The 25,715-nt window shown below is 44.3% G+C and overlaps 1 protein-coding gene across 2 annotated transcripts in view; it reads left to right on the top strand.

The window, feature by feature from the left end:
• Positions 1–25,715, top strand: part of GLRA1 (glycine receptor alpha 1) — a 90,044-nt gene that overhangs the window by 27,873 nt on the left and 36,456 nt on the right. For both annotated transcript variants that reach the window (XM_020880917.2, XM_020880916.2), the window contains exons 2-3: positions 12,589–12,716; positions 17,967–18,034. In XM_020880917.2, coding sequence (XP_020736576.1) covers positions 12,589–12,716; positions 17,967–18,034 — 196 coding nt within the window. The remainder of the gene's footprint in view (positions 1–12,588; positions 12,717–17,966; positions 18,035–25,715) is intronic.

The following is a 25,715-nucleotide window of genomic DNA, read 5'->3' as shown; positions in this document are numbered from 1 at the left end:
GTGAATGGTAGCTATTACTATCATTAGCTAGTAACACATCTTTCTGTTTTTATCATATTACTATTAATATTTCTCCTCAATATTCATACTCCCAGAACTTTGCCACATCAAATGACCATTCCCTGCTGATCAATGCAGTCTTTTTTTCCCAAAACTTTTTGTCTAGAATCCCTGAGCTGCATTCTCTACAAAGACATACTTTTCCAGTGGGATTTATCTGATTAAAAAGAAAACTGCATTGAAGGTAATGAGAGCCATTTGCTCTCCTGTCCAACTCGTGGAATGCATGCTAATTACACAGGGCCTGCTAAGAGCTTTGACTCAAGCAGAGTAACCCCCATAGACCTGTTCAGCACTCAAGCCTCTGAAGAATAGCCCCCCACCCGAATTCCTAACATTGTGACTCATCTGGGGGTGACTTGAAGCTAACAGGCTTAACCACTGGTTCCACAAAGGAACCAGACCACTGAATGGCACTGAAAATGAGAGGCACAGGAAAACTTCCTTAAGTGAGATACACAGGGACAGTCAGGGCAAACTGAGATGGTGGTTGTGGAATTATAATTAGTGACCTAGGAGGGGGAAATGAAAGGCATAGGTTTGACCTAGGACATTAATCTCAGTCATTCTGTAGGATGGCTATACGTATTCCTGAAAGAAAAAGGGATGGCTTTTCCTTTTATTGTCCTGCCTTGGATTTTCCCAGAGGACATCAGGTATTTTCTCCCAGAGACTGATTAAAGATACCAGGGCCAGAATTCAGGGCTTTTTGACTCCAGTCAAATCACATCATTGATGCTAAGTACCTGCACAGCTAAATTCCACTTCCTCTGAAGTACCAGGTGTATACAAGCCATTTAACAAACACCTATTGAGCCCTGACCAGGTATCAGGCTTTGTACTTCATGAAAACCATATCGCAGAAGCTTGCCAAAGTCATGTTTTTAGGGTCTTGTCTACATAACAACATGACTGTCCCAATTTGAGGAAAAGGAAGGTTGGAGACAGGAAGGTTGAGCTTGAAAACACCAAGGACTGCCATGATTCTGATCCTGAAACAAATACATGAGGTAAGAAGAAGGGAGGTGAGAAGAAAGAAAACATTGGCATGGTTTAAGCAAATGCAGTGCAGTATGCCGGAGTCAGACAGTCTAGCCACAAGCTCCTTAAGCCTTAATTTTCTTACTTTAAAATGGGGGCAGACATCGCTACCTCTCAGGTTGTTTAAAGGATAAATTGTGATAAAACATTTAATGTTAAGGGATTTTTTGCCACCAAACAAGAAAAACTAAAATGAAGCTTTCTGAAAATGAAATGAGATGCTGTCAGAGGCAGACATCCATCTTTAGGTGACCACACTTGATTATCTACAGGAAACTCTACCTTTGATCAACTGGGTTTGAGGACCTAAGATGCTCTAGGAGGACAAGGACTGGGGTAAAGCAAGTGAGAGCACAAAGTTTAAGGAGGCGCGCACTTTCAGGGTTCTGCACGTGCAGGGTTGGTACTTCATGGTCCTCAGAGTAAGTGACTCTTTCAATTTTGCCAGGCACCTCGTTCTCACCCTACTTCATGAGGATGCTTAAATAAAAGCAACAGAAGAATTAATGGAGAGAAAGCTATCTAGAAGAACAGACTGGAAACAGTGATAAGGAATGTGAGATATCCCAAGAGAATCAGACTTCCCTAAGGACAGGGGAAGAACCAGATGGAATCTCAAGGTTCCTTTCAGCTCCAAGGATCCAGGCTTTTTGTTGTTGTTGTTGTTGTTGTTTTTTAATCGTTGGCTGCATCCCCAAAGCACATGGCACCTTAGTTTCCTGACCAGTGCTCGAACTCCCATCCCTTGCATTGGAAGGCAGAGTCTCAACCACTGGACCACTGGGTATGCCCCCAAGATTTCATCTCACTGCAGACAAGAACCATGTTCAAATACTTGCACTTCTTATCTAGATAATGGTTCCTTATAAGAGGCAGATCTAGCTGTGGAAGGTCAGACAGGAAAGGGAAGGGAGTCTTGCTCCATAAGACCTGGAAAAGTGGGCTCAGGGCATGCCAACTGAGCCATTCTGCTCCCTAAGGGGTGCTTAGCAGATCATGAAGTGAAACTAATAAAATGTCAGGCACTCCGGGCCAACCTAAGCCCCTTACTGCAATCAAATAAAATCGGAATTGCACAGCTGGCCAAAGCAAGCCAGCTGTTGACCTGAGGGTGCAACCCAGGCAAAGCTGACAGTGACCAGCAAGGCCCATACTGCACAACAACCCCCAAGCTCCCTGGTGTCAGAGTCACAGACAGGAAACTGGTTCAGCCCACAAGATCAGAGTGCCAGCCTTATTCAGCCTCATCCCTTCCTAGGACCTAGGATACCCACGTAGGATACCCACCCCTCACACCATCCCTCCACACCATCCCTCCATTCCTTTCTAAGGACAGCCCCACAGGCAGAAGAAAGCTTTATTCCCCAAAATATACAACAAGGACATCGACAAATGTCAGGTCTTCCCAAACGTGTACAGAGGCAAAAGTTCTCAAAACTCAGAAAAATTCTGATTTCTGTCCCCACTTGCTCCCAAATACTGCCTTCCTCCTCTGAACCACCAGAGCACTCCAGTTATGCTCCTTAGGCTGAGGGTAACCTCTTATAGTTGTTTATATGTACCTACTCTAGTATATCTGCTGAACTATCAACAATAAGAAGGCAAAAGCTATTAATCGACAAATGATCACTGGAAATTCCCTGGCAGTCCAGTAGTTAGGACTCTGTGCTTTCATGGCTGAGGGCTGGGTTCAATCCCTGGTCAGGGAACTAAAATCCCACAAGCTGTGCAGTGTGGACAAGAAAAAAAGAAAGAAAAGATCATCAATTGCTACTACCCTGTCAGGTGCTGTAGACAGACACAAACTCGGTCCACACAAAAGGCTTCTTCTGTAGACAGCAACATATTTATCTGCCTCTCCTCCGCAATGCCTTATTCATGTAGTAGGTGCTTAATAAATTAGAAGGATCAGAGGACTGTAGAGCAAGAGGACCCATAGAAATCAGACAAGCCCCCACTCAACAATCTAGTCCCTTGACAGAGACTGATAATCCACCCTGCTCCCCTTCCCTGCTGGGTCAGGCTCCAGACCCATCTTCCAAGCAGCTACTCAAAGTGAAGTGTTTACCATGCCTGATCTAATCCAAAACTTCCATTTCCCAGATGAAGAAACTGGGGTCCATCTGAGAAAAAGAATTAGCTCAAGAATTAGACCAAGAGAAATTTAGACACAGAGCCAAAACTATATCTGAATTTCCCAGCCCCGCCTTCATATTTCTCCCTCTATTCCACAATGACTTTTATAATTGTGTATGAAGTAATGGGGAAAAGGGGAAACAGTGTCAGATTTCATTTTCTTGGGCTCCAAAATCAATACAGATGGTGACTGCAGTCACAAAATAAAAAGATGCTTCTTCCTTGGAAGAATAGCTATGACAAACCTAGACAGTGTATTGAAAAATGGAGACATCACTTTGTTGGCAAAGGTCCATATAGTCAAAACTACGATTTTTCCAGTAGTCATGTATGGATGTGAGAGTTGGACCATAAAGAAGGTTGAGTGCCAAAGAATTGATGCTTTCGAACTGTGGAGATGAAGAAGACTCTTGAGAGTCCCTTGGATAGCAAGGAGATCAAACTAGTCAATCCTAAAGGAAATCAACCCTGAATATTCACTGGAAGGATGAAGCTGAAGCTCCAATACTTTGGCCACCTGATGTGACTCATTGGAAAAGACCCCGATTCTGGGAAAGACTGAGAGGGCAAGAGGAGAAGGAGGTGACAGGATGAGATGGTTGGATGGTATCAATGACTCAGTGGATATGAGTTTGAGCAAACTCTGGGAGACAGTGAAAAACAGGGAAGTCTGGCATGCTGCAATTCATGGGGTTGCAAAGAGTCGGACATGACAACAAGATGAAGTAAATGCTCGTGGAAACATAGACCTTCTGTCAACATCTGACTAGTTGACTTGGTACTTTCTACAAGGAATAAACACCAGTGCATTAGATGACCTCCCTGCCAAGGCAAAGGGGATGTCCTGGCCCAAGTCAGAGGACACATCTGCCTGGAAACCAAGTTGGACACCCACCATTTGAGGGGTCTTTTGGAGAGTGCATTTCCCAAGTTTGGCCAGGCTACAATTCAACTTAACCAGACAACAGCTGAGAAATCCAGATGGATTATTTGTGCTAACAAGGCATTGAGGAGGGACAATCTTCCTTAACTTCCAGACCCACCACAAGGACACAGAGCAGGGGGTGCAATCCTGGCTACTCTCAACCTTGAAGACTCAGTGTTCCATTCTTAATTCTTCATCCCTTCTCTTTTTCTGTGTCCCTCCCACTCTCTCTCTCTCTCTCTCTCCCCATCATCCCCCTCCTTCACTCCTACACATGCTCACTAAACTTCTCTTTAATTCTCCAAGTCCTCTCTCACCTCTAGACTTTACTCATGCTATTCCTTCTACCCAGAACACTCTCCTCTGTTTCTTCCAGGTCAATTCCATACTCAACCTTCATGTTTTACTGTAAAAGACACTATCTCCACAAAGCCTCTTGGAAACCACCTCCTCCCACCAGGTGCAGTTGGGTACCCATCCTCTCTGCTCACTGACTTCCTCAGTTATAGCACTGGCCACGCCTCAGACACCTCCACTTCCCTCTTCCTCTCTCTCTCCTGCCCCCGCTTCTCTTCTTATTCTGTGCCTCCAACTTCCTCCTCCAGCTCCCTGCATCCCTCCCTTGGCTGTCCTCAGCCTCTGAATCATTCTTCTGCCCCTCATTTTGTCCTTCCTCCCTTTTCCCCCATCCCTGACCTCCTGACTTTCCTGTCCATGATGAACTCAGGACATGGAATCTATTGAGGTCAAGATGGAGGGACCCCCCACCCACCATGGTCCTTGGGCATGTGGTACCATGAAGGGTCTAATTGAAACAGTTTCTCCCCAGGCTAACTGCCAAGCCCAGCTCATTTGAAATTCAGATTGACAACTGCACATTGATTCCCTATTTCCAATTGATGCTGCAACTAGAGAATGAGAATCTGAACATTGATCTGGCCTGGCTTCCAACAAATCCCTGAGAAATGAGCTGTTCCACTAAAGAAAAATGAGGAGCCTGAATGGGAAGGCAGCAAGACAAACACACTCATATTCCCCAGAGGGGTCCAGATAAATTCCAGTCCCAAGACCAGATGTGTAAAGAAAAAAAAAATTTTTTTAAAGAGGGAATATTATAGATTACTAAAATGATGGTTTAGAACCAGAAGGACTCTTAGAGATTATTCTAATCCCCTCATTTTATAGCTTGGGAAACTGAAAGCTCAAAAGGGAAGTGATTCGTCAAAGGTCACAAAGCTCCCTCTTTACCCTGTCACCCTCCCTCCAATGCCACTGTAGAACAGACTCCTGGACTTTGGTTTAATCTCTGTCATTAGGAGTCAAAACTGAGGTCCTTTAAGTACCAAAGTCTCCTAATGTGACAAATGCCCTGACTAAGAGGCGCTAGACAGTTCAAATCTCTGTCCAGTCAGTGCAGCCATCGCCATAAGCCTTCTCAACCAGGGACAGAACACTTGGTCCCCGGAGACCTTACGGGCATTCTGAAAATGACTATTAATCAAATCTGTCTAAACCAAGTCTGATTCACCACATTACATCTCAGTAATCCCTGAAACAATTTGCATCATTTCCAAATACGTTCATAGGGTCAGCAAATCCTAACAATCAAGTGTTTCATTTCTCGGACTCATTCCCAGCCTCTGCGTCCAGTCCCTCACTGTCTATAAGCAAAGGCTCAAGCTCACCAGAGGCGGTGGCTGCAAATGTGCATAAGGGCCCCTGGACACCTATTTTCTCCGCACAGAGGCGCAAAGAACAGATTTACTTGAGGGGGCCCTAGAAATAATTCTGTGCAAAATGTGCTATTTAAATGTAGCCAGAAATGTACAATGATCATCAGGTGGAAAGGCATGGCTATTTGACATTCAAATGGAGAATTTATCAGAAAAAGAATTAGAGAAATTTTGGACGAGGGCAGTAAGGGATTGGAGACAATTTTAGGCGGTTCAACACATAATAATATCGTAGAATCACCATTTCAGTCATTTGCATTATCCCAGGAAGAAAGTCTCCATTGGGTGTTACCATGTCTCTAACACCTTTCCAGTGCTCGCTGATCTTCTTTTGGAACTGAGGGCAGGCCTCAGGCTTGGGATGTCAACCAGCAACAGAATTTAACTAGGATTTTAAACTCTTCTATTTCTGTTTTGTTTTCATCTTATTCACTGCTATGTTTGTCCTCTATTACGGCAAGTAATACTGGTTTTTCATTTGTGAAGAATGAAATATAAAGTTACTTTTTTTTTTTGAAGTGAGATAATTCAAGGAGAACTTTTTCCCTAAATAACACATATTTAAAACATATCACCTCCATATCCATTTTTAAATAAGCAGAAATATTTCAACATCTGACATTACTGTGACCCAAACTGTATGAATTTTCAAGATGATTAGAAATATACACAGAAAACAAGATAAGGCCTTTCAAATGTCAATGCAATGAAAACTTTTAAGTGACTAATAGCAGAAATGATTAAAAAAAAAAACTTGGAAAAAATTGTCAATTTTCCAAGAAACCATGATACACAGGAGGGGCCAGACTAGAGAATCTCAATATTTCCAAGAATTCTACTGTGAGTCACCTAACAAAACAGAGGATCATTAACTAAGTCACAACTGCTTCTTCCCCAGTTTCAACTGTGGCAAATTCAGAGTGTGCATGGGGATCGCCAGGGGTCAGACACAGGTTTCGATTTTTCTTGGCTGTAACAATACAACAGAGTTTCAAAACAAGTAGTAATACTACCTACTCTCATGATTTATATTCTTTGTAGTTTACAAAAGGTTTTTCTATACATCGTAGCATTTGGAAGAAGCAGGGCTTGCAAATGTGAGTTCTAATCTTTTCCCTCATTCAAGTGCTGTGTGATGTGAGGCCAGTTAATCTCTCAGTCTCGATTCCCACCGGTTCAGTTCACCATACAAGAATTGTTGGTGAGTCAATGGCCATGTGACCAGACGGCAAGTGCCTTGCTGCAGACCTGTGAGCTAAGATAATCAGAAGATGCTTCAGCTTGGGGAGGATTCAGATATTAAATGGCATATTTTGCTAATAGCAAATGGTAGGGGATAATTTGGGGCGAATTCATTTTCTCACTGTACTGCCTAATGGGATTCAGGCTTATGAAAGAGGCCTGAGGGCAAGAGAAGTCTTATGCTATAGTAACTGCTAGGAGAGAGAACCATGTTCCCAAACCGTATTATCTGAGGGGAGGGGCTGAGAGAGAATAGGAGCTTATGAAAGCTTCATAACTGCCACTCCTGGAGTGGCTCGAGAAGTGAATCATAGCAGCAATGAAGTCATAAATCACCGGTTACGTGCCTGTGGTCCCCTTTGTCACGCCAGAGTCACACAGAAGCCATGGGTCTGGTGCTGAATGGAGAAAAGGCTGGCACTGTGGTAAAGTATGGCCATGGAAGGCACTCGGCAGGACTTCCCACTCATGCAGGGGCCACAGTGCAGCCGAAAGCAGCAGTGAGACCAGGACAATCTCCAGACTGACTCTCAACTGCGCCCCCCCACACACACACGGTAATGGAAAAGCAAGACAGTAGACTGAGTGCCGGCTATGAACTGAGAACCATCTTTGACATTTTTTTACCTGTGCTATCTCAGTGACTCCTAGTGCAAAACTTCTTTTGATACATCAGGCAACTGCAGTTCAGAGAAGTTAGGTAATGTTCCCACGGTCACACAGCCAGTAAATGACTGAGACAGGATTGATTCCGAATCATCTGTTCTTTCCACTCTTTATGAACCATTCTATATTACATGTGACAGTACATTTCAGTAACACACACATACAATATATACACTGAACACATACAGCCACAAAGGCATTTGACACTGTCACACCCTGTACCCCATGTCTACATACATGCCATATGGACACACAAAAATGCCCATACTAAACATCACTCTTAACAACACACTTTGACAGGAACAGGGGTGTTCATATTTTTGCATATCCAAATCTATGTAACAGTTCAGTTCAGTTCAGTCACTCAGTTGTGTCCGACTCTTTGCAGCCCCACAGACTGCAGCATGCCAGGCCTCCCTGTCCATCACCAACTGCCAGAATTTACTCAAACTCATGTCCATTGAGTCGGTGATGCCACCCAACCATCTCATCCTCTGTTGTCCCCTCCTCCTCCCTCCTTCAATCTTTCCCAGCATCAGGGTCTTTTCCAGTGAGTCAGTTCTTCACATCAGGTGGCCAAAGTATTGGAGTTTCAGCTTCAATATCAGTCCTTCCAATGAATATTCAGGACTGATTTCCTTTAGGATGGACTGGTTTGATCTCCTTGCAGTCCAAGGGATTCTCAAGAGTCTTCTCCAACACCCAACACCACAGTTCCAAAGCATCAATTCTTTGGTGCTCAGCCTTCTTTATAGTCCAACTCTTACATCCATACATGACTACTGGAAAAACCATAGCCTTAACTAGATGGACCTTTGTTGGCAAAGTAATGTCTCTGCTTTTAAATATGCTGTTTCTAGGTTGGTCATAACTTTTCTTCCAAGGAGTAAGCGTCTTTTAATTTTGTGGCTGCAGTCACCATCTGCAGTGATTTTAAAGCCCCCCAAAATAAAGTCTGTCACTGTTTCCACTGTCTCCCCATCTATTTTCCATGAAGTGATGGGACCAGATGTCATGATCTTAGTTTTCTGAATGTTAAGCTTTAAGCCAACTTTTTCACTCTCCTCTTTCACTTTCATCAAAAGGCTCTTTAGCTCTTCTTCACTTTCTGGCATAAGAGTGGTGCCATCTGCATATCTGAGGCTATTAATATTTCTCTTGGCAATCTTGATTCCAGCTTGTGCTTCATCCAGCCCTGCGTTTCTCTGTACAGCATTTCTATATAACACAATCCTCTCTATATCCACAAATGCCCTCATATACACCCTAGTTCCCACACATCCACCCACATCCATTCATTTATAAACAAAACATGCATATTCATCACACCTAGAAACCTACCCACATCACACAAACTCACATTCATACTCACACTTGTAAAAACAGTATAATGCATTGTCCCTTATTCTTTCCATCAAAACAAGCCCTTTACAGCCTAGATGTCCATCAACAGATGAATGGATAAAGAAGCTGTGGTACATGTATACAATGGAAAACTACTCAGCCATAAAAAGGAAGGCATTTGACAATGAAGGAGGACATTTTAATGGCCTTTCCTAATATCCATAAGTGAGGGAAAAGCTACCCAGTGGGAACTCAAGCCCATTGATATGCAATTTCATCATGGCAGCCATGGGGTGAGAGTAGGCAGTCAATTCTTTCTCTTTTTCTTTCCCCCTTGGTCAGGTATATTAAAGTATAAAATATATGTGATAAAATTCACTCCTTTTAATGTATAATTTGAGGAGTTCTGACAAACATATATAATCAGGTAACCTCTAAGCAATCAAGACATATAGAACATTTCCATTACTTCCAAAGTTCCCTTGTGTCCCTTTGTAGTCAATCACCCCCAACCCCTGGCTCCCCACTCCAGCAATCATTGATCTATTTCCTGACCTTATAGTTTTAAGCCTTTTCCAGTACTTCGCATTACTAAGCATTATGTAATTATACAATGTATATGGTCCCATGTCTGCCTTCTTACACGTAGCATAAAACTTTTGAGATTGATACACATCATTGCATGTATTGATAACATTGTCCTTCTATGTCAGAGTCATACTCTATTGTGGGAATTTACCACAGTTTTTATCCTTTCACAAGCTGATGAGCCCTTGGGTTGTTTACAGTTTTAGCTTATGAATAAAACTGCAATGGACATTTGCAAAAAAAAAAAAAAAGGAAGGCATTTAAATCTGTTCTAATGAGGTAGAAGAAGCTAGAGCCTATTAAATGGAGAGAAGTAAGTCAGAAAGAGAAATGTAAATATCATATACTGACCCATATATATGGAATCTAAAGAGATGGCACTAAAAAGAAAAAAAGAGACAGCACTGATGAATTTATTTTCAGGGCAGCAATGGAGAATCAGACATAGAGAACAGACTTATGTACATGGCGGGAGGAGGGATATACAGGGGAGATGTATGGAGGGAGAAGGGGAGATGTATGGAAACAGTAACACAGAAATTTACAAACCATATATAAAACAGACAGCCAATGGGAATTTGCTATGTTTCTTGGGGAACTCAAACAGGGGCTCTGTGACAGGCTGTATAGTGGGATGAGGAGGGAGATGGGAGGGAGGTCCGGGAGGGAGGGGACATGGGTATACCTATGGCTGATTCTTGTTGATGTATGACAGAAAACCACAAAATTCTGTAAAGCAATTATTCTTCAATTAAGAAATTTCTTTAAAAAGATCCCTTTAGGATATGAATAAGGAATCTTCAGATTACTAAGCATGAGTGCAACCATCCTAGAAAATTTTCTGAAACTTCAAAGGAACAACTGATTATTTTCACTATTTTTCATTAGTGAGTATAATAGTCTACTTATTTTAAAATTGCCATACATGAATATTTCTGAATACTTCCTACTAACCAAGATATTTGACTAATTAATTAAAATATTATTTCATTCATTCAGCAATTATTGAGCACCAAGTATGTGTGAGACACACCATGGTAGACACAGTAGAGGATTAAATAAACAAACAATAAAGGCAACCCACCACAACTGCTGGTCTCAGAACACAAACACAAGTAACTTCCAACAAGACAGCAGAGTCATGACGCCTGCATGACTGGAAAGGCCCCAGTGAGTGAGGGGACGTGGCAGGAGAAGGGACATGGAGACAAGACAGTCCTGAAGCATCTGGTCCGAGAGAACGGGGAGACGTCAGTGCCACCAGGGCAACTTTGGGAAGGAAGTTTGGGAAGGAAGCTGCAGCATCTGGTCTGGAATGAACTTGAGGCATGGCTTGGCAGGACATCCAAATGGACATGTGCCCCAGGTGTCTGCAAATGAAGAAAGGGGGCCTATGGGAAAAGACAGGGTGGAGACAGAGACATGAGGGCCATCCATTAGAGGGGATCACTTAGACAGTGACAACTCTGACATCAGGAAAGGAGTCACGGCAAAGAACACGAGAGGCAGCGCAAATCCTTGGGGAACACCACGTCCTACTTGGCCAGGTGACAGAAGCTCCCATTTTTTGCAACACACACGTCCATCTCTATACATGCACCTCCTCCAGCATACAAGCCCCAGAGCACACACAGTGGGGCTGCACCGGCTTCTAGCTATCTCCTAGATGTAATCATTTCAGGTCAGGGAAGCTCAGTCACCCAAAGTAACAGAAATAATTGAATGTCAACCCTTCAGCTCCCAATCTTGACTGTTCTAGAAATGTGCATGCCTAAGAGAGTATGGCAGGGGAAGGGCACCTGTTCTTAGACCTCAGCCATTTGTACTACATACTATGGTACAAAGGAACACCTAAAACTACTTTGTTGTGGGGGGAAGGTGACAGAAACAATGTGAAGCATCCCCAGTTTGATTTCAAATCCCCCAGTTCTGGCTACATCCAGGCAAGTGACCACTGATTTACCTGGAACCTACATCTCCTTCACTAGCTGTCTCAGTTTTTTGAAAGTGTTTTGAAACTTTTTTGAGAGTGCTTTTGAGAGAGCATTTTTGAAAGTGTTTTGAGAGAGTCCCATAAGTATAGGCATCTAAGTTTGTCAAAGGTTCTGAGAAGACTCAAGATAAAGATGCCTGGTTCCATTTGTGTTCCCAAATGTATTTGATCTGGGCATCTTCTTTTAAAAAAATTGGTAGCTCATTCTGACGAGAAACTCTGGAGAAAGACTGGACTGTTGTTGTTTAATCACTCAGTCGTGCCGGACTCTTTTACAGCCCCACGGACTGTAACCCGCCAGGCTCCTGTGTCCACAGGATTTCCCAGGCAAGAATACTGGAGTGGGTGGCCATTTCCTCCTCCAGGGGATATTCCTGACCCAGGGATCGAACCCACATCTCCTGCACTGGCAGGAAGATTCTTTACCGCCGAGCAGCTAGGGGAGCCCAAAAAGGCTGGACTACTTGATCTCTAAGATTCTTTCTGGCTGCACTGTTCCATGGACCTCTGAAAGTAACAGCACCCAAAACACAGGGCTGGGCCTTGTGGGAAGTGAACCCTTCAGTCTCCTCTCCCAGGGAAACCAGCAGACAAAGGTGATTGCCCAAAATCTTAGAGATGCAGCCTTAAAAGAATCAGCAGTTTCTTAGCATCAACCAGACACTCTCAGCCGCCTGCCAGGATCCCACACAAGCTGAAACCTGGGCTGGGTAAACAAGGTAGCCTGGGCCTTACCTCATTAAGGACACATATTAGCTATTTCTCCAGTGGTTCTTAGAGCTGGGCTGAGCAAGGCTGGGATATGATCTCAGTGTGAGAAAAGCCCTCATTAACCATCTGCCTCCTCTCTCCTTTCCTAGTCTTGCTGCTTCCAAGGAGGCTGAAGCTGCTCGGTCTGCTTCCAAGCCCATGTCGCCGTCTGATTTCCTGGATAAACTCATGGGGAGGACCTCTGGATATGACGCCAGGATCAGGCCCAATTTCAAAGGTAGATAAACTTGCCTTTCAGAGCCCCAGGGATCTGCTTTCCCAGATTGTGGCAGCAAGCCCACTGAATTGTATGCAGATGGTAAATACCCGGTATGAATTCCTTGACTCTTTCCTCTGCCCCCAAGGCAGATACTGTTAGTCAATTCACCAAGGCCAAACAAAGCTTCAGAGAGTCCAACTCAACAGGATCTCTGGTTGCCTGTGTCACTATGGGAACTAAACCCACATGCTAGCTTTACTAATGGACAAGCAATGAATGAAGAATATAGAGAAATGGGTTCAGGTTTTGCTTCAGGTACAAACTTACTCTCTGAGCTTGGATAAGCCTCTTCCTTTCTGTAGGTTTCAGTCTCCTGGCCTGGGCAGGGATGGAGCGGGCTATCTCTGTGGTTTTTAAACTGTGCCTCATGGAGTCCTGGGGCTTCTTCCCTGTGTCCCAAAGGAGAAACAGAGGACAAGATGAGCAAGTCCCCCACCTTGCTTCTCCCCCAAGCAGCTGTACTTTTATTTGTCTAATATGAGAAGCTTCTAACTACAGTTCATCCACTGAAAGCTTCCCCTGGAGTAACAAATAATTTTGGAACTCTCTCACCTAATAAGAGCCACAATTTCAAATGCCTAGTAAGATAATAGGGAGTGGTACAGATATAGAATAATAGTGGTGCAGGCCCCTGGAAAGTAGGCGATCCCTCCATCCCCCCAGTTCCTGGTCACCCTACAGGACTGTGGGTCTTGTGCTGCCAGACCATTCAAAAATCCAAGGAAAGCCACAAACCAAGATTTATGAGGAACTTCCTGAAACCTAACACATGTAAATACAAACAAAACATGTTTGGGAGCCAGATATGCCCTATGGGTAGCCCATTTATTAACCACAAATGAAGTGATCTGAGAAGCTTCTTCTGGCTCACAGTCCTCTGAGCTCTTATGTCTTACAACAAGAGGGGCCAGTTCCTGTCATCCACTGATGCCTCAGGAGGCTGTAACCATCTCTAACTGCTGGGCAGGTTTCTGCATGTGCAGACTTGAGGACCTCCTTGGGAGCCTGTGCACCTTGACCTTCCTCCCAGCATCCCTGCAAAAATCTTATTTCAAAGACCCACAGCCAACCCCTTGATCAATCCTTGATTCCAGATGCCCTTCCTTGCTGTTCCTTTTGGCTCAAGTCCAAGACCGAACAAGAGATGTGACAGCTGCTAACAGCTTCCTAGTATTAGCTCCCCCAACCCCCCACCCTCCAAGTCCACTTCTCGGAGCGCTCTGCAAATGGAAAACAGGCTGGGAGGTGCACTGAGGTTTGTTTGGGGGCCCAGTTCCCACACCTGTTGATGTCAAGGTGCTCTTGCTCCCCAGCACCTCACTCCTGAGGCCATTCTCTTCCAGGATTGTTAGCACCACCTTTCTTCCCTCAAAGACAGTGAGTCAGCACCCAAGCCCTTCACCAGAGTCACAGTCTCAAACACCCAGAGGGGCCCAGCAGGTACGGCCCACGAATGAAATAGGATGGGGGTAAGCGGAGAGAACCAGAAAGCACAGGCTCCGCTAAGGGCGGCCAGGTCTCAGTTCCTGCCAGGTAGGAATACAGGCCCTGGGTGGCGTGCCTTCCCAGATGAGACTTAAGTCGGGGGGTTTATGTGAAATCTTCCAAGTTGGCAGCTAAACCATATTGTTGGGAAACACCATTGGCCAGATCAAACACATCAGAGAAAAACGACCACCAGTTTGCATCTGCAGCTTCGCAGTTTTCAGGAATTCCATCCCCCCGCGCCCCCTCGTGGGCTCCTTCAGAACTCCAGCCTGAGTAGAAGTGCCTTGGTCTTGTCCATCTGCTGAACGTGGGGCATCCAAGTTTCATGTGCTAGTTATCCTTTGTGCATACCCCTGTACTTGGCACACAGAAGGCCCACAGTACACCCATCATAAATGAACGCATGAGAAAATGACCCTAAAAATATGCTAGGTAGAACAATTAAGTGACTTACCCAAGTCATGCTGCCAAGACTGGGGACTTTAACCCAGCTAACTGCTCTGACTCAATTCTGTCTAATGCTACTGATTTATTTAGTTGCTTACTCCCTGATTCATTTATTTACTTACTTACATAGCAGTGGACATAACCACTGAATCAGGGCCCTTTCCCTCCCCACCCTGAAAACATTATTCCAAACACTCAGACCCAAAACTTACAGGACAAGACAATCCCTTGGGCCTTTCCCAACACTGCTCTATCTCTGCCCCCTATAATCTCCTCTGACTTGGGCTCTGAGCAAGGTGCATCTTCTTGGAACCCCACCTCAGGTGAAGAGGAGCAAGATCTCTACTTTCCCTTGTGGTGAGGGCTGACACATTGATTGTAGGGTACCTCCTGCTTCTGAGCCCCATGGCCCCTTTCACATGTCCCAAAAGCCCCCCACAAACTACAGAGCTCCTGTAAAGGCCAGGCAGAGTAGGCCCCTATGATCCACAAGACAACAGGAAGGGGCCTGCCTTGTTTGAAGACCCCACAGAGTGATGAATCACTCAACAGTTTCACCTGAAGATATGGGTTCTGGGGAGAGTGGGCTCTGCAGAACACAGTGGCAGTGAAAATCGTGACACTGAAATAGAGAGCTTGAAAACTGGATTCTAACCCTCCCACTACTTACCTGATGTCTGTGACCCAGAGTAAAGCATTTGACACTTCTGGGCCGCTGTTCCTGCATCTGTGAAATGATCCAGGAGAACCAGGCCCTGCCAGCTTTGATATTCTGTATCTTCGCTAAGACTCTGTGTATCACAATGGCTCCCAGGATCGAGGGCATAGCCCAATGCAAACATACACACAAGACCAAAATTAAACTTTAATATTTAATGAAATATATACATTACACTGCTGCCAAAGGCAGCCAGATTGTAATTTTCTTGAGGATAATTTAATTTCAGATTTATTTCAATGAACCACACCTCCCCATGAGGTCCTTTTGGCTGGCGCCCTCTCGCACACATAAATCAGGATCTAATTTATATGAGAGTCACAGCACCAGACACTGGCAGGGCCTGGGTGGGAACTCTGCGCACGTCATTTCAAGGCACAGGCAGTAACTCTTTGGGGCATCTTAATGGTATGAGGCTAAATGAAAAGAGAAACCTGGATCTGAGTCTAAATGAGGCGGGGGGGGGGAAACCCTAATGGGCCTTTGTTCTGGTGAAAGTGACTAAGGAGGCAGATTCTGCTCAGCATAAGGAAAAAATTTTTTAGCAGGCAGAGCTATCCAACTATGGAAAGTGCTGCTCAAGACGAAATGAGTTCTCCACTGCTAGAGGTGATCAAGCACTAAGCCCTGAATGAGTAGCAGTGGTTCCTAAACCCACTCTGCATGAGGATCACTCAGGCCACTCACTAAACAATAAACTCTGGGCTAATCCCTACAGATTTGGGTTCACTGGATCTGGGGTTGGGCTGAGGACTCTAGTTTAACAAGTTCCCCAGATGATTCTATGGCAGACAACCCCGTCTGCACCTCAGTTTGAGAAACAGTTGGTTAGGTGATCTTTCAGAAACACTCCAGCCCTGCAATCCTATACAGTAACCTTGTAATTCAACTGAGGCACTTCCATAAGGGAATTCCAAACCCATGGAGCTGAGAATGACTGCCCAGGTCAAGATCTACTCTCCCAAGTTGATGGGGAAATTGCATCCTAGAAAAGAGAAGGGACCTGCCTCAGAGAAAAGAGCCAGTGAGAATTAGGGGCTGTGTCTCAAACACAGGGATCCTGGCAAACCCTTGGAAGGAAATCCTGGATTCTCACAGCAGGATTGAGTCCCTTTCTATACCCCAGGGTTTCTGAAAAGAAAAGAATCTTGGCTGAGTTTGAGTGAAATGCTTGGGCTAGTTTTTCAAGATGAACAGAGGAGTGGGTATGACAAAACTTGGATTCAAGTCCTGGCTCCCCCACTTGCTGGCTGCAGAAGCCCAGGTGAGCTACTGAAGTTCTCCGTGCTCTACTGTGAAGCTGGGAATCTCATTGCTAGAGGAACCTAGCAACAATAATTTTGCCCTGCCTACCTCAGGACTTCATGGGGATCAACTAGAAAGTAGACCTGGAAAAAATTCACAAATGGCATGCTGCCATCTTCGAGTGAAGGATTATAACCTATTTTCCAAGTCTGAACCCCCTTCAAAGTCAACTCAAGGTCACCATCACCATCACAAGGGCTTCCCTAATGCCTCGCTCTTCAGAACCTCCCTCACACCTGGACTCTTACTGCTTATATAACTTTTACCCACGGTCTCACTTTATTTCCTGGTTATTTTATGCTGGCCCTCTTGCCAGCATGAGTGGAAACCCGGTGCTTAAAATCCTGGATTTTGCCACATTGTGACCTTGAGCATGCCCCTTCCTTTCTCTGAACCTCTCTCCAAAAGTATAGTCATTAAAACCACTAGCTTCAGAATTCGACCAATCTGAACTCGGGCTTGACCATTTACTAGCTGTGCGGCCGTGGACAAACAGCCTCTCTGAGCCTGCTTCCACATCTGTAAAATATTGGGAATAACCGTGTCTTCTCATGGAGCTACTGAGAGGATAGAATGAGATAACATTAGTAACACTCTCAGTGCAACAGCAAACCCTGCTCAGTGAATGGTAACTGATTGTACAAAACGAAGAGACTGGGCTTCAGTTGCACAGAGGTCATGCTAGCAACGAGATTCCAAAGGGCAAATAATCCTCCTCTTCTTTCCTACCCTTGCAGTAGGATTCAAAAAGCTTGCCTGGAAAGTATTTACCAAAGACTTATGGACTTCCCTTGAGGTTCCCTCTGGATTCCTCAGCTGGTAATTCCCATCAACGCCCTTTCAGACAATCATTCTTGGGTCAGAAGTTCAAGGCAAGGAACTTGCTGTTTCTTGCAATTCCCAAGATGGCCTCCAAATGTTGTAGCTGTAAATACATTTCGGCCACAAATTAGAAGGCAGCCAGTGGGGTTTGGGGAAGGCATTTCAACCATATGGCAGGATGATGAATCATCCCGTGCTAATGAAAGTACATCTCAGCCTCTCGTGTTCTATACCTGGTGCTCACTTGGGGACCTGGCATAACAATGTGGCTACGAGTCCCTGCTGCCTGAGAGTGGGGTGGAGGACAAGTAAGGGTCTCCTCCACCAAAGGGGATCTATCCCCAAATTCAGCATTTCATGAATGGGTCTCATCTGGGGGGTTTTTTTCATGGCCATGGAGCTAAGCAGGAATCTCTTTTAATTGGCAGGTCCCCCAGTGAATGTCAGCTGCAACATTTTCATCAACAGCTTCGGTTCCATTGCTGAGACAACTATGGTGAGTGAGTCAAAACACAGGCTGCTACTTACTGCCTGGGAGATCTCTCCCCCTGAAATATTTACCCTCTGTACTGGTCTTGCTCAAGGAGGTGGGAAATCTGGTGTTTTTCAGGGCTTCATGGGATTTGGACATTTTTTACTGCCCTGTTCAATGTTTTGAGTGAAGACATATATCCGAAAATGGCCAAGGAGCCAGGGGGCTAGCACATGCTAAACACTCAGGATTGCAAAAGCAAAATTCTATCAAGAGGTGAAAGTTTTATATTAAAAGAAAATATAAAGACGTGCTTGTAAGTTTAAAATTCAGCTGCAGAATAGCAAAAGACGGGTTATACAAACTGAGATGGGGATACTTGGTTGATTCTTCTATGTTTGTATATATTTAAAAATTCCCACAGTGAAAATTATAAAATAAACCTGTTATAGTAGAAAAAATTCTAGAAGGAAAAATAACCAAAATGTAATAGCAATTATCCCTGAATCATAGTCTGATGGAGGATTTCATATCCTTCAGTATTTTTATATTTTTCTAATTTCTGCAAGGAGTAAATCTTATGTTAATAATTATAAATAAATGTAATGCTACTTTAAAATATGTTTCTCAATGCTTGAAAACAAAAAATCAATTGTATTTGTTTTGAAGGGCACAATCTAGCTTGTGAGAAAATAATTAAAGCGGCCTCAAATCAACTCTCTATGAGCAGAGTGAGAAGCAGTCAGTCAATCACCAAGTCCTATAGATGTTACTGCCTTCAAATCCTCTAAACCATCCATCCCCAGATGCCCACCTGCCCCTAGTCTAGCTCAGGCTGCCACAGTGCCTTGCTCACATTACTGCAAAGTGTCCCCAACTTGCATCTTGCCCCCTCCAATCTTCTTCCTCACACTGTGGGCTTTGTAAGATACATACCTAACCACACCAGTCCCCTGCTTTAACACCTCCCCCACAGCCCCTCACCTTCAGCATCAAGCTTGCAAGACCCCTCTGATTCTGGTTGGCTGCATCTCTTCCCTCTCACTTCCCATTCTGGATGAATGGAATTGCTCAGCCTTCTCCACCTGGGAGGTGCTTGCTCTCTGGTTTCCAGCCTTCTCTTGCTGTGGAGGCCTCTGCCCAGGGCCCCCACTCCAGCTTCCTTTCCATTGCCAACCCTCAGATTCCCTTAATTCTCTACTTAGGATGACCTCCACAGGAAGCCTTCACACTCTAACACACATGGACACATGCATAAGCTCATATGTGCGTTTGACCTAATGCTAGGACGGGTTCCTTCTACCCATTCTCACAACGTGTGCTACGATCCCCATTGAACGCATTGGCCATGCATTCTCACACTCTCACAGTCTGCCCGTGTGTCCCTCCCTCCTCTCACTGTAATGTAGTTCAGTTCTCTGGGGGCCAGAATCTTGTCTCCTTTCCTGTGGTAACCTCAGCACCTGGCACAGTGATCTAATAACAGATACTCAGTAATTTTTTTAAAATAAGTAAGCCAAATCTGATATATTGTCTGTTGATGCAAACCATTATTTGGTCTGAAATATTTATGCCAATTATATCTAACCTTTTAATCCCAGACTGGCAAAAATTGCTGAGTTCTATATGTCATGGGGCAAATGGTCCAAAATCTATCCCTTTGCAGAGAGGTCTGTTTTAATATGGTCAAATCAAGCAATCAAAGTCCCTAAAACTAACAGGCCTTTTATCTCCATGTGGAGATTGTCCCGCCTATCAACTAGAACCAACATGGCTGCCTTTCACTGGACCTACCAGTCCAAAAGCCAAGTCGTTCCACCCTGTGAACGGATGCCTTCTCAGAGTTACTAGTGAACTACTAGTTCTAGTAGTTCACTAGTAACTAGTTACTAGTGAACGTAGTTCTAGTAACTAGTTACTACTGTCTACTGCTCTTCTCCCTCCAGACCAGACATGCATGGACATCTGCATCATTCATAGTGCATGTGGCAAATGTTGAAACTTCCACTCTTCTTCCAAAATGGTAGAGTTATCAAACCAAGTCACAATTTACATATGACCCCATTATGTAAGGAACTTGGTTATTTGAGACAGGTGTACGTATCTGCACTCCAACCCCACCCCTGCTTTCCTATAACAGTCACACAGAAATCTATTTCCTTATTACAGATTACTAATGGCGAAGTGGTTTACCCTTGTTTTGCATGGTGGTTAAAAGCTGAGACTCTGAAGGAAACCTGGATTCACTCACTTTATGTAAGAGGCTGATTTGCTTTGTTATCTTTAAGCCTCAACTTCGTTGTCGGTAAAATCCCAGGGGTGATTAATTTCATACTACTTCACCAAGTTAATTTTTTTGCTTCCTGAAGTTATTATGGATGGAAATTATAAGCAGGAAAGCATTTCTCAGAGTAAATGCTTTGTAAGTGCTCTTAATGTTTCCAATGATGATGATGAGAATGATGGGGGCAATGATGGGGGCTCTGGGCACTGAAGCCCCAAAGTCACCCCAGATTAGTTGTGTGATCCTGAGCAATTCCTTGACTTCTCCGAGCCTTAGTTTTCCCTTCTCCAGTATATCCTGTCTACCTCTTCAGACTTTATTCCTGCTACATATGCTTTCTACAGAGACAGTATAGCAATTAGGACATAGACTTCCATGCCCAGACGAAATCTGAGACTCAGCTCTGTGGCCATGCATGAGGTAGCCTAAGTCAGCCTCCTCCTTTGCAGAGCAGGGGACCAAGAGCACCCACCTGGGACTGTTGTGAGGATCAGGAGATAAGGCATGGAAGTGCTGAGCACAGGGTCAGACACAAAGTACGCACACAATGAATGGTAGTTATTATTTTCAGATGCCACTCCTAATTTTCAACAGCTTTCACATTCATTCTCTCACTTCAGTCCTTCACCAAATACTTGCTCTGAAAACACTCTATAAAGCAGACTTGGCAGAAACAATGCTCCCCAGTGTATGGCTGAGGGAATGGAGATTTGGAGACATCCCCATCCCAGAACTAGTTAGTGACCGAGCAGGAATTAGGGTCCAATTCTCATAACTGCCAGGAAACCATCCCCAAGAAAAAGACATGCAAAAAGGCAAAATGACTGAAGAGTACAGACATGGGAAACTGAGGGACCTCAGGCCCACAAAGACACTTAAGCAACAACCTAAGTGTTATCCAAAGTGGAAACCCAACCTCAAATCATGCCAGGCTCAGCATGGCTCAGGAGAAAATAGTACTGAAAATGGAGGTAACCAATGAGGGGAGGAGCCCAGAGAGGTGGCTGCCTGGAGCAGAGATAAATAATGTATAGACAGAACATGAAGGGCTGGCAATAAGGTGCTTCTTTGGGAATGGGCCACAGCTGACACAGTTTTCTCTTTATTAACTAAAGTTAATCCAAAGTAGAGTTGTCATTTTCTGGCTTCCACATTCAATAATACTGTGATTTTTTCCCCCCCACGGGGTTCTTAATTATCAATGTGTTTAATTTACATTGCAGATAATTCAGGAGAAAACCTAAAATCTCAGAGGTAGAAAAACTGCTAAGAAATTAAGTCAGTCTTTATTTTACCAAAAGGGAATCCACTGTCTAGAGTGGTGACAAAGTTTGAGCAAGGTCACACAGCATACACTGGGTGCGACGGAAACCCAGGTCCAGGCCTCCTTGCAATGGCCAAGAGCACCACTCCCCTGCAGCTTCTTTCTCCCCTAGATCCCACCAACCAAACCCTCTGGGTCACTTTCCCATTCAAGCCTCTTTCCTTGTCACTCAGAATATGCTTAGAAAACAAGATTGCATTCAAAAGCAAGACTATAGACTTGTATTAATATGGAACACTAAAAAGGGCAACAACCACACATTAAATGCTACTGTGTGTCAGGCATTATGCAGAGCACTTCCATGTGTATCATCTTATTTAAATCTCACAACACCCCCCATGAGGCAGGACATGTTATCTCCATTTTTGTTGTTGTTGTTTAGTCGCTAAGTCATGTCCAATTCTGTGATCTCATAGTCTGTAGCACACCAGGCTACTCTGTCCTCCACTATCTCCTGGAGTTTGCTCAAATTCATGTCCACTGAGTTGGTGATGCTATCTAACCATCTGATATTCTGCTGCCCCCTTTTCCTCCTGCCCTCAATCTTTCCCAGCATTAGGGTCTTTTCCAATGGGTCAGCTCTTCACATCAGGTGGCCAAAGTATTAGAGCTTCAGTAATCAATCCTTTCAATAAATATTAAGGGTTGATTTCCTTAAGATTGACTGGTTTGATCTTCTTGCAGTCCAAGGGACTCTCCAGAGTCTTCTCCAGCACAACAACTCAGAAGCATCGATTCTTTGGCACTCAGCCTTCTTTATGGTTCAACTATCACACCCATATATGAGTACTGGAAAAATTATAGCTTTTTGACTATATGGACCTTTGTTGGCAAAGCGATATCTCTGCTTTGTAACACGCTGTCTAGGTTTGCCATAGTTTTCTTTCCAAGGAGCAAGTATCTTTTAATTTAATGACTACAGTCACCATCTGCAGTGATTCTGGAGCCCAGCGAAATAAAATCTGTCACTGCTTCTACTTTTTCCCCTTCTATTTGCCATGAAGTGATGGCACCAGATGCTATGATCCTAGTTTTTTGAATTTTGAGTTTTAGGCCAGCTTTTTAACTCTCCTCTTCCACTTTCATCAAGATGCTCTTTAGTTCCTCTTCACTTTATGCCCTTAGAGTGGTATCATCTGCATATCTGAAAATGTTAGTCGCTCACTTGTGCCTGACTCTTTGTGACCCCATGTACTATAGCCTGCCAGGGAAGAACACTGGAGTGGGTTGCCATTTCCTTCTCCAGGGGATCTTCCCGACCCAGGGATCAAATCCAGGTCTCCTGCATTGCAGGTAGATTCTTTACCATTTAAGCCACTGGGGAAGCCCATATCTACATACCTGAGGTTGTTGATATTTCTCCCACCAATCTTGATTCCAGCTTGGGATTCATCCAGTCTAACAGTTCACATGATGTACTCGGCACAGAAGTTAAATAAGTAGGGTAACAATATACAACCTTGACATACCCCTTTCCCAATTTTGAACCAGTCTGTTGTTCATGTCTGGTTCTCCAGATTTCTCAGGAGGCAGATAAGGTTGTCTGGTATTCACAGCTCTTTAAGAATTTTTCAGTTTGTTGTGATCCAATCAAAGGCTTTAGCATAATCAATAAAGCAGAAGTAGATGTTTTCCTGGAATTCCCTTGTTTTCTCTACAATCCAACAAATGTTGGAAATTTGATTTCTGGTTCCTCTGCCTTTTCTAAATCCACTTGTACATCTGGAAGTTCTCAGTTCATGTATTGCTGAAGACTAGCTGGAAGGATTTTGAGCATAATCTTGCTAGCAAGTGAAATGAGTGCAATTGTGTGGTAGTTTGAACATTCTTTGACATTGCCCTTCTTTGGGATTAAAATGAAAATTGACCTTTTCCAGTCCTGTAGCCACTGCTGAGTTTTACAGATAAGAAAACTTAGGCTCAGAAAGGTTAGGTACCTTGCATAAGGACACACAGCTAATAGGTGGCAGAAGTAGGAATTGAAGTCAGATATCACCCCAAACCCCATGTTTTCCTGAGCCAAATATGAGCACTTAATGTCTGGATATTTGGGATTATCCAGCCCTTGCTTGTTTTTTCTTCATCATAATGAAGTCAGAGCTGAAAGGGAACTTCACTGAACAGACATGCCCAGGCCCCCATACTTCCAGCCCAGGGCTCGGCCTCACCAACCATGCAATGAGCTGGTTGTGTACCCGGGGTCCGTGGTAATATGGTCACAGTCCCAATGTCAGAAACTTTCCAGGCTGTGTCTGTTCTCTAAGAGCTGCAGGAGTGCAGAGGAGCTCTATAACCAGCTGGAGTCCCCAAGCCTGACTGTCTGCCTCCCAGGGCCCAGCTTTATTCACCAGAGCTGAGAGTAGGCAGGCAGCCAGCAAAGCAACAGGGATCTCCATCCATTCCTGATGGGGGAAGCGCTGAGGCTGGCTGACCTTCATTCGACCTTTGGAGTGATTCTGAGTCTGTACAAAAAGATGAAAGTAGAAGTTGGGACAGGAAAGTAGGAAGGAGAAAGGGAAGGGGGGTGCTGGTCTACTGCAGTACCTCCAGCACTCTATAAGACAAAAATGTGGACCTAGGACCTCAACGGGACCAGGCAGCTTGTCCAACCACACATGCCTACGGGGGCGCATCAGTGTGCGCTCTGCAGCATCTGTATGTCATTGGAGGATCTGCATGTATGTGTTTATTGAGGGGCCATATGTTTGTGCAAATGCACACATGGGCCTGTGTACCTGTGCCCACTAGTTTGAATATAGTTAGACAGGTAGTGTTAGTCCCTCAGTTGTGTCCGACTCTTTTCGACACCATGAACTATAGCCCGCCAGGCTCCTCTGTCGACCGAATTCTCCAGGCAAGAATACTGGAGTGGGTTGCCATTTCTTTCTCCAGGGGATCTTCCTGACCCAGGGATCAAACCCAGGTCTCCTGCATTACAGGCAGATTCTTTACTGTCTGAGCCACCAAAAAAGCCCATATAGACAGGTAACCTCAGAGAGAAAAGTGTCTGATGACGTATGGATATGAACATAAGTAGGTACACTTCTATGGTTATAATCGCACATGTGAATGTGTGTAATGGGGACATGAATGTATCTGCATGTACATGTAATAATAGGTGAAAGTGGTTAAGAGTGAAAACACAGAAGGGTATTATTTTCAGTTATGTAACTGTGTGTGGATATTTCTGAATATAGATGCATGCATTTAAGTATGTATCATTGAGCCATCACTCAAATATGAATTCTGCGTGCGTGTATGTGTGAATGTATGTACATACAAAAAGATGTGAATAAGTGAAAGAATATTTAAATGTGTGTCTGCATGTGGGTATGAGTATGACTATACAGTGTGCACACGTGGGGACACACAGACAGCTGGAATTCAAGTGGAACTCAATGTCAACAGATGTGAGAGAGAGAGCGAATGTGCGTGTGTGGCTACTGACGTCCTTTGGGCACGAATCCCGGCATTTCCATGATAAGCACGTGTGCTCCAGCCTCTCTTGCCAAGGATTGGGCTAGCCTGGCATAGAGACAGGCTCACTGTGGCCAGGACCCCTGGTGATAGGTGACAACCTAGCCAACTAGAGCCCATATGTAGATATTAGGGGAGAATTTGACAGAGCCCTGAACCAGGAAACAAGAGCCCAGTGTTTGAGCTCTAGCCCTGCCACCGTCTAATACCACTGAGACTCACTTCTCCCTTGGCACCTGGCTCTAGGAATGGAGTGTAGGAATACACAATAAATGGGTATGAAAGTCCTTTATGAATGCTACGGAAATGTAACAGATTATTAACTACTAAAATAATCAGCCACAGTCACCAATACATAAGCCTAAGGGTTTTTCCCCCCTTCTGTTTCCTATTTATTCATTTATTGTTTCTACCTCCATTTTTAAGGTCCTATACTGAATGTACTGAAGACAGCATTACATAGGCTCAAGGGATATAGATCAGCTTTACTCACATTAGGCTAGGCTTTCCTGTACCAACAAATACCACCCAAAACCCCAGAGTCTTAAAACCACAAAGACTGATGTATCCTTCTTCTAAAGTCTGCCACAGATGTGGGGGACTCTCCAGGACTACTGTCC

This window comes from Odocoileus virginianus, chromosome 3 (assembly GCF_023699985.2).
Source record: "Odocoileus virginianus isolate 20LAN1187 ecotype Illinois chromosome 3, Ovbor_1.2, whole genome shotgun sequence".
Classification (NCBI taxonomy): domain Eukaryota; kingdom Metazoa; phylum Chordata; class Mammalia; order Artiodactyla; family Cervidae; genus Odocoileus; species Odocoileus virginianus.
This window is presented reverse-complemented; position numbering and strand designations above follow the sequence as displayed.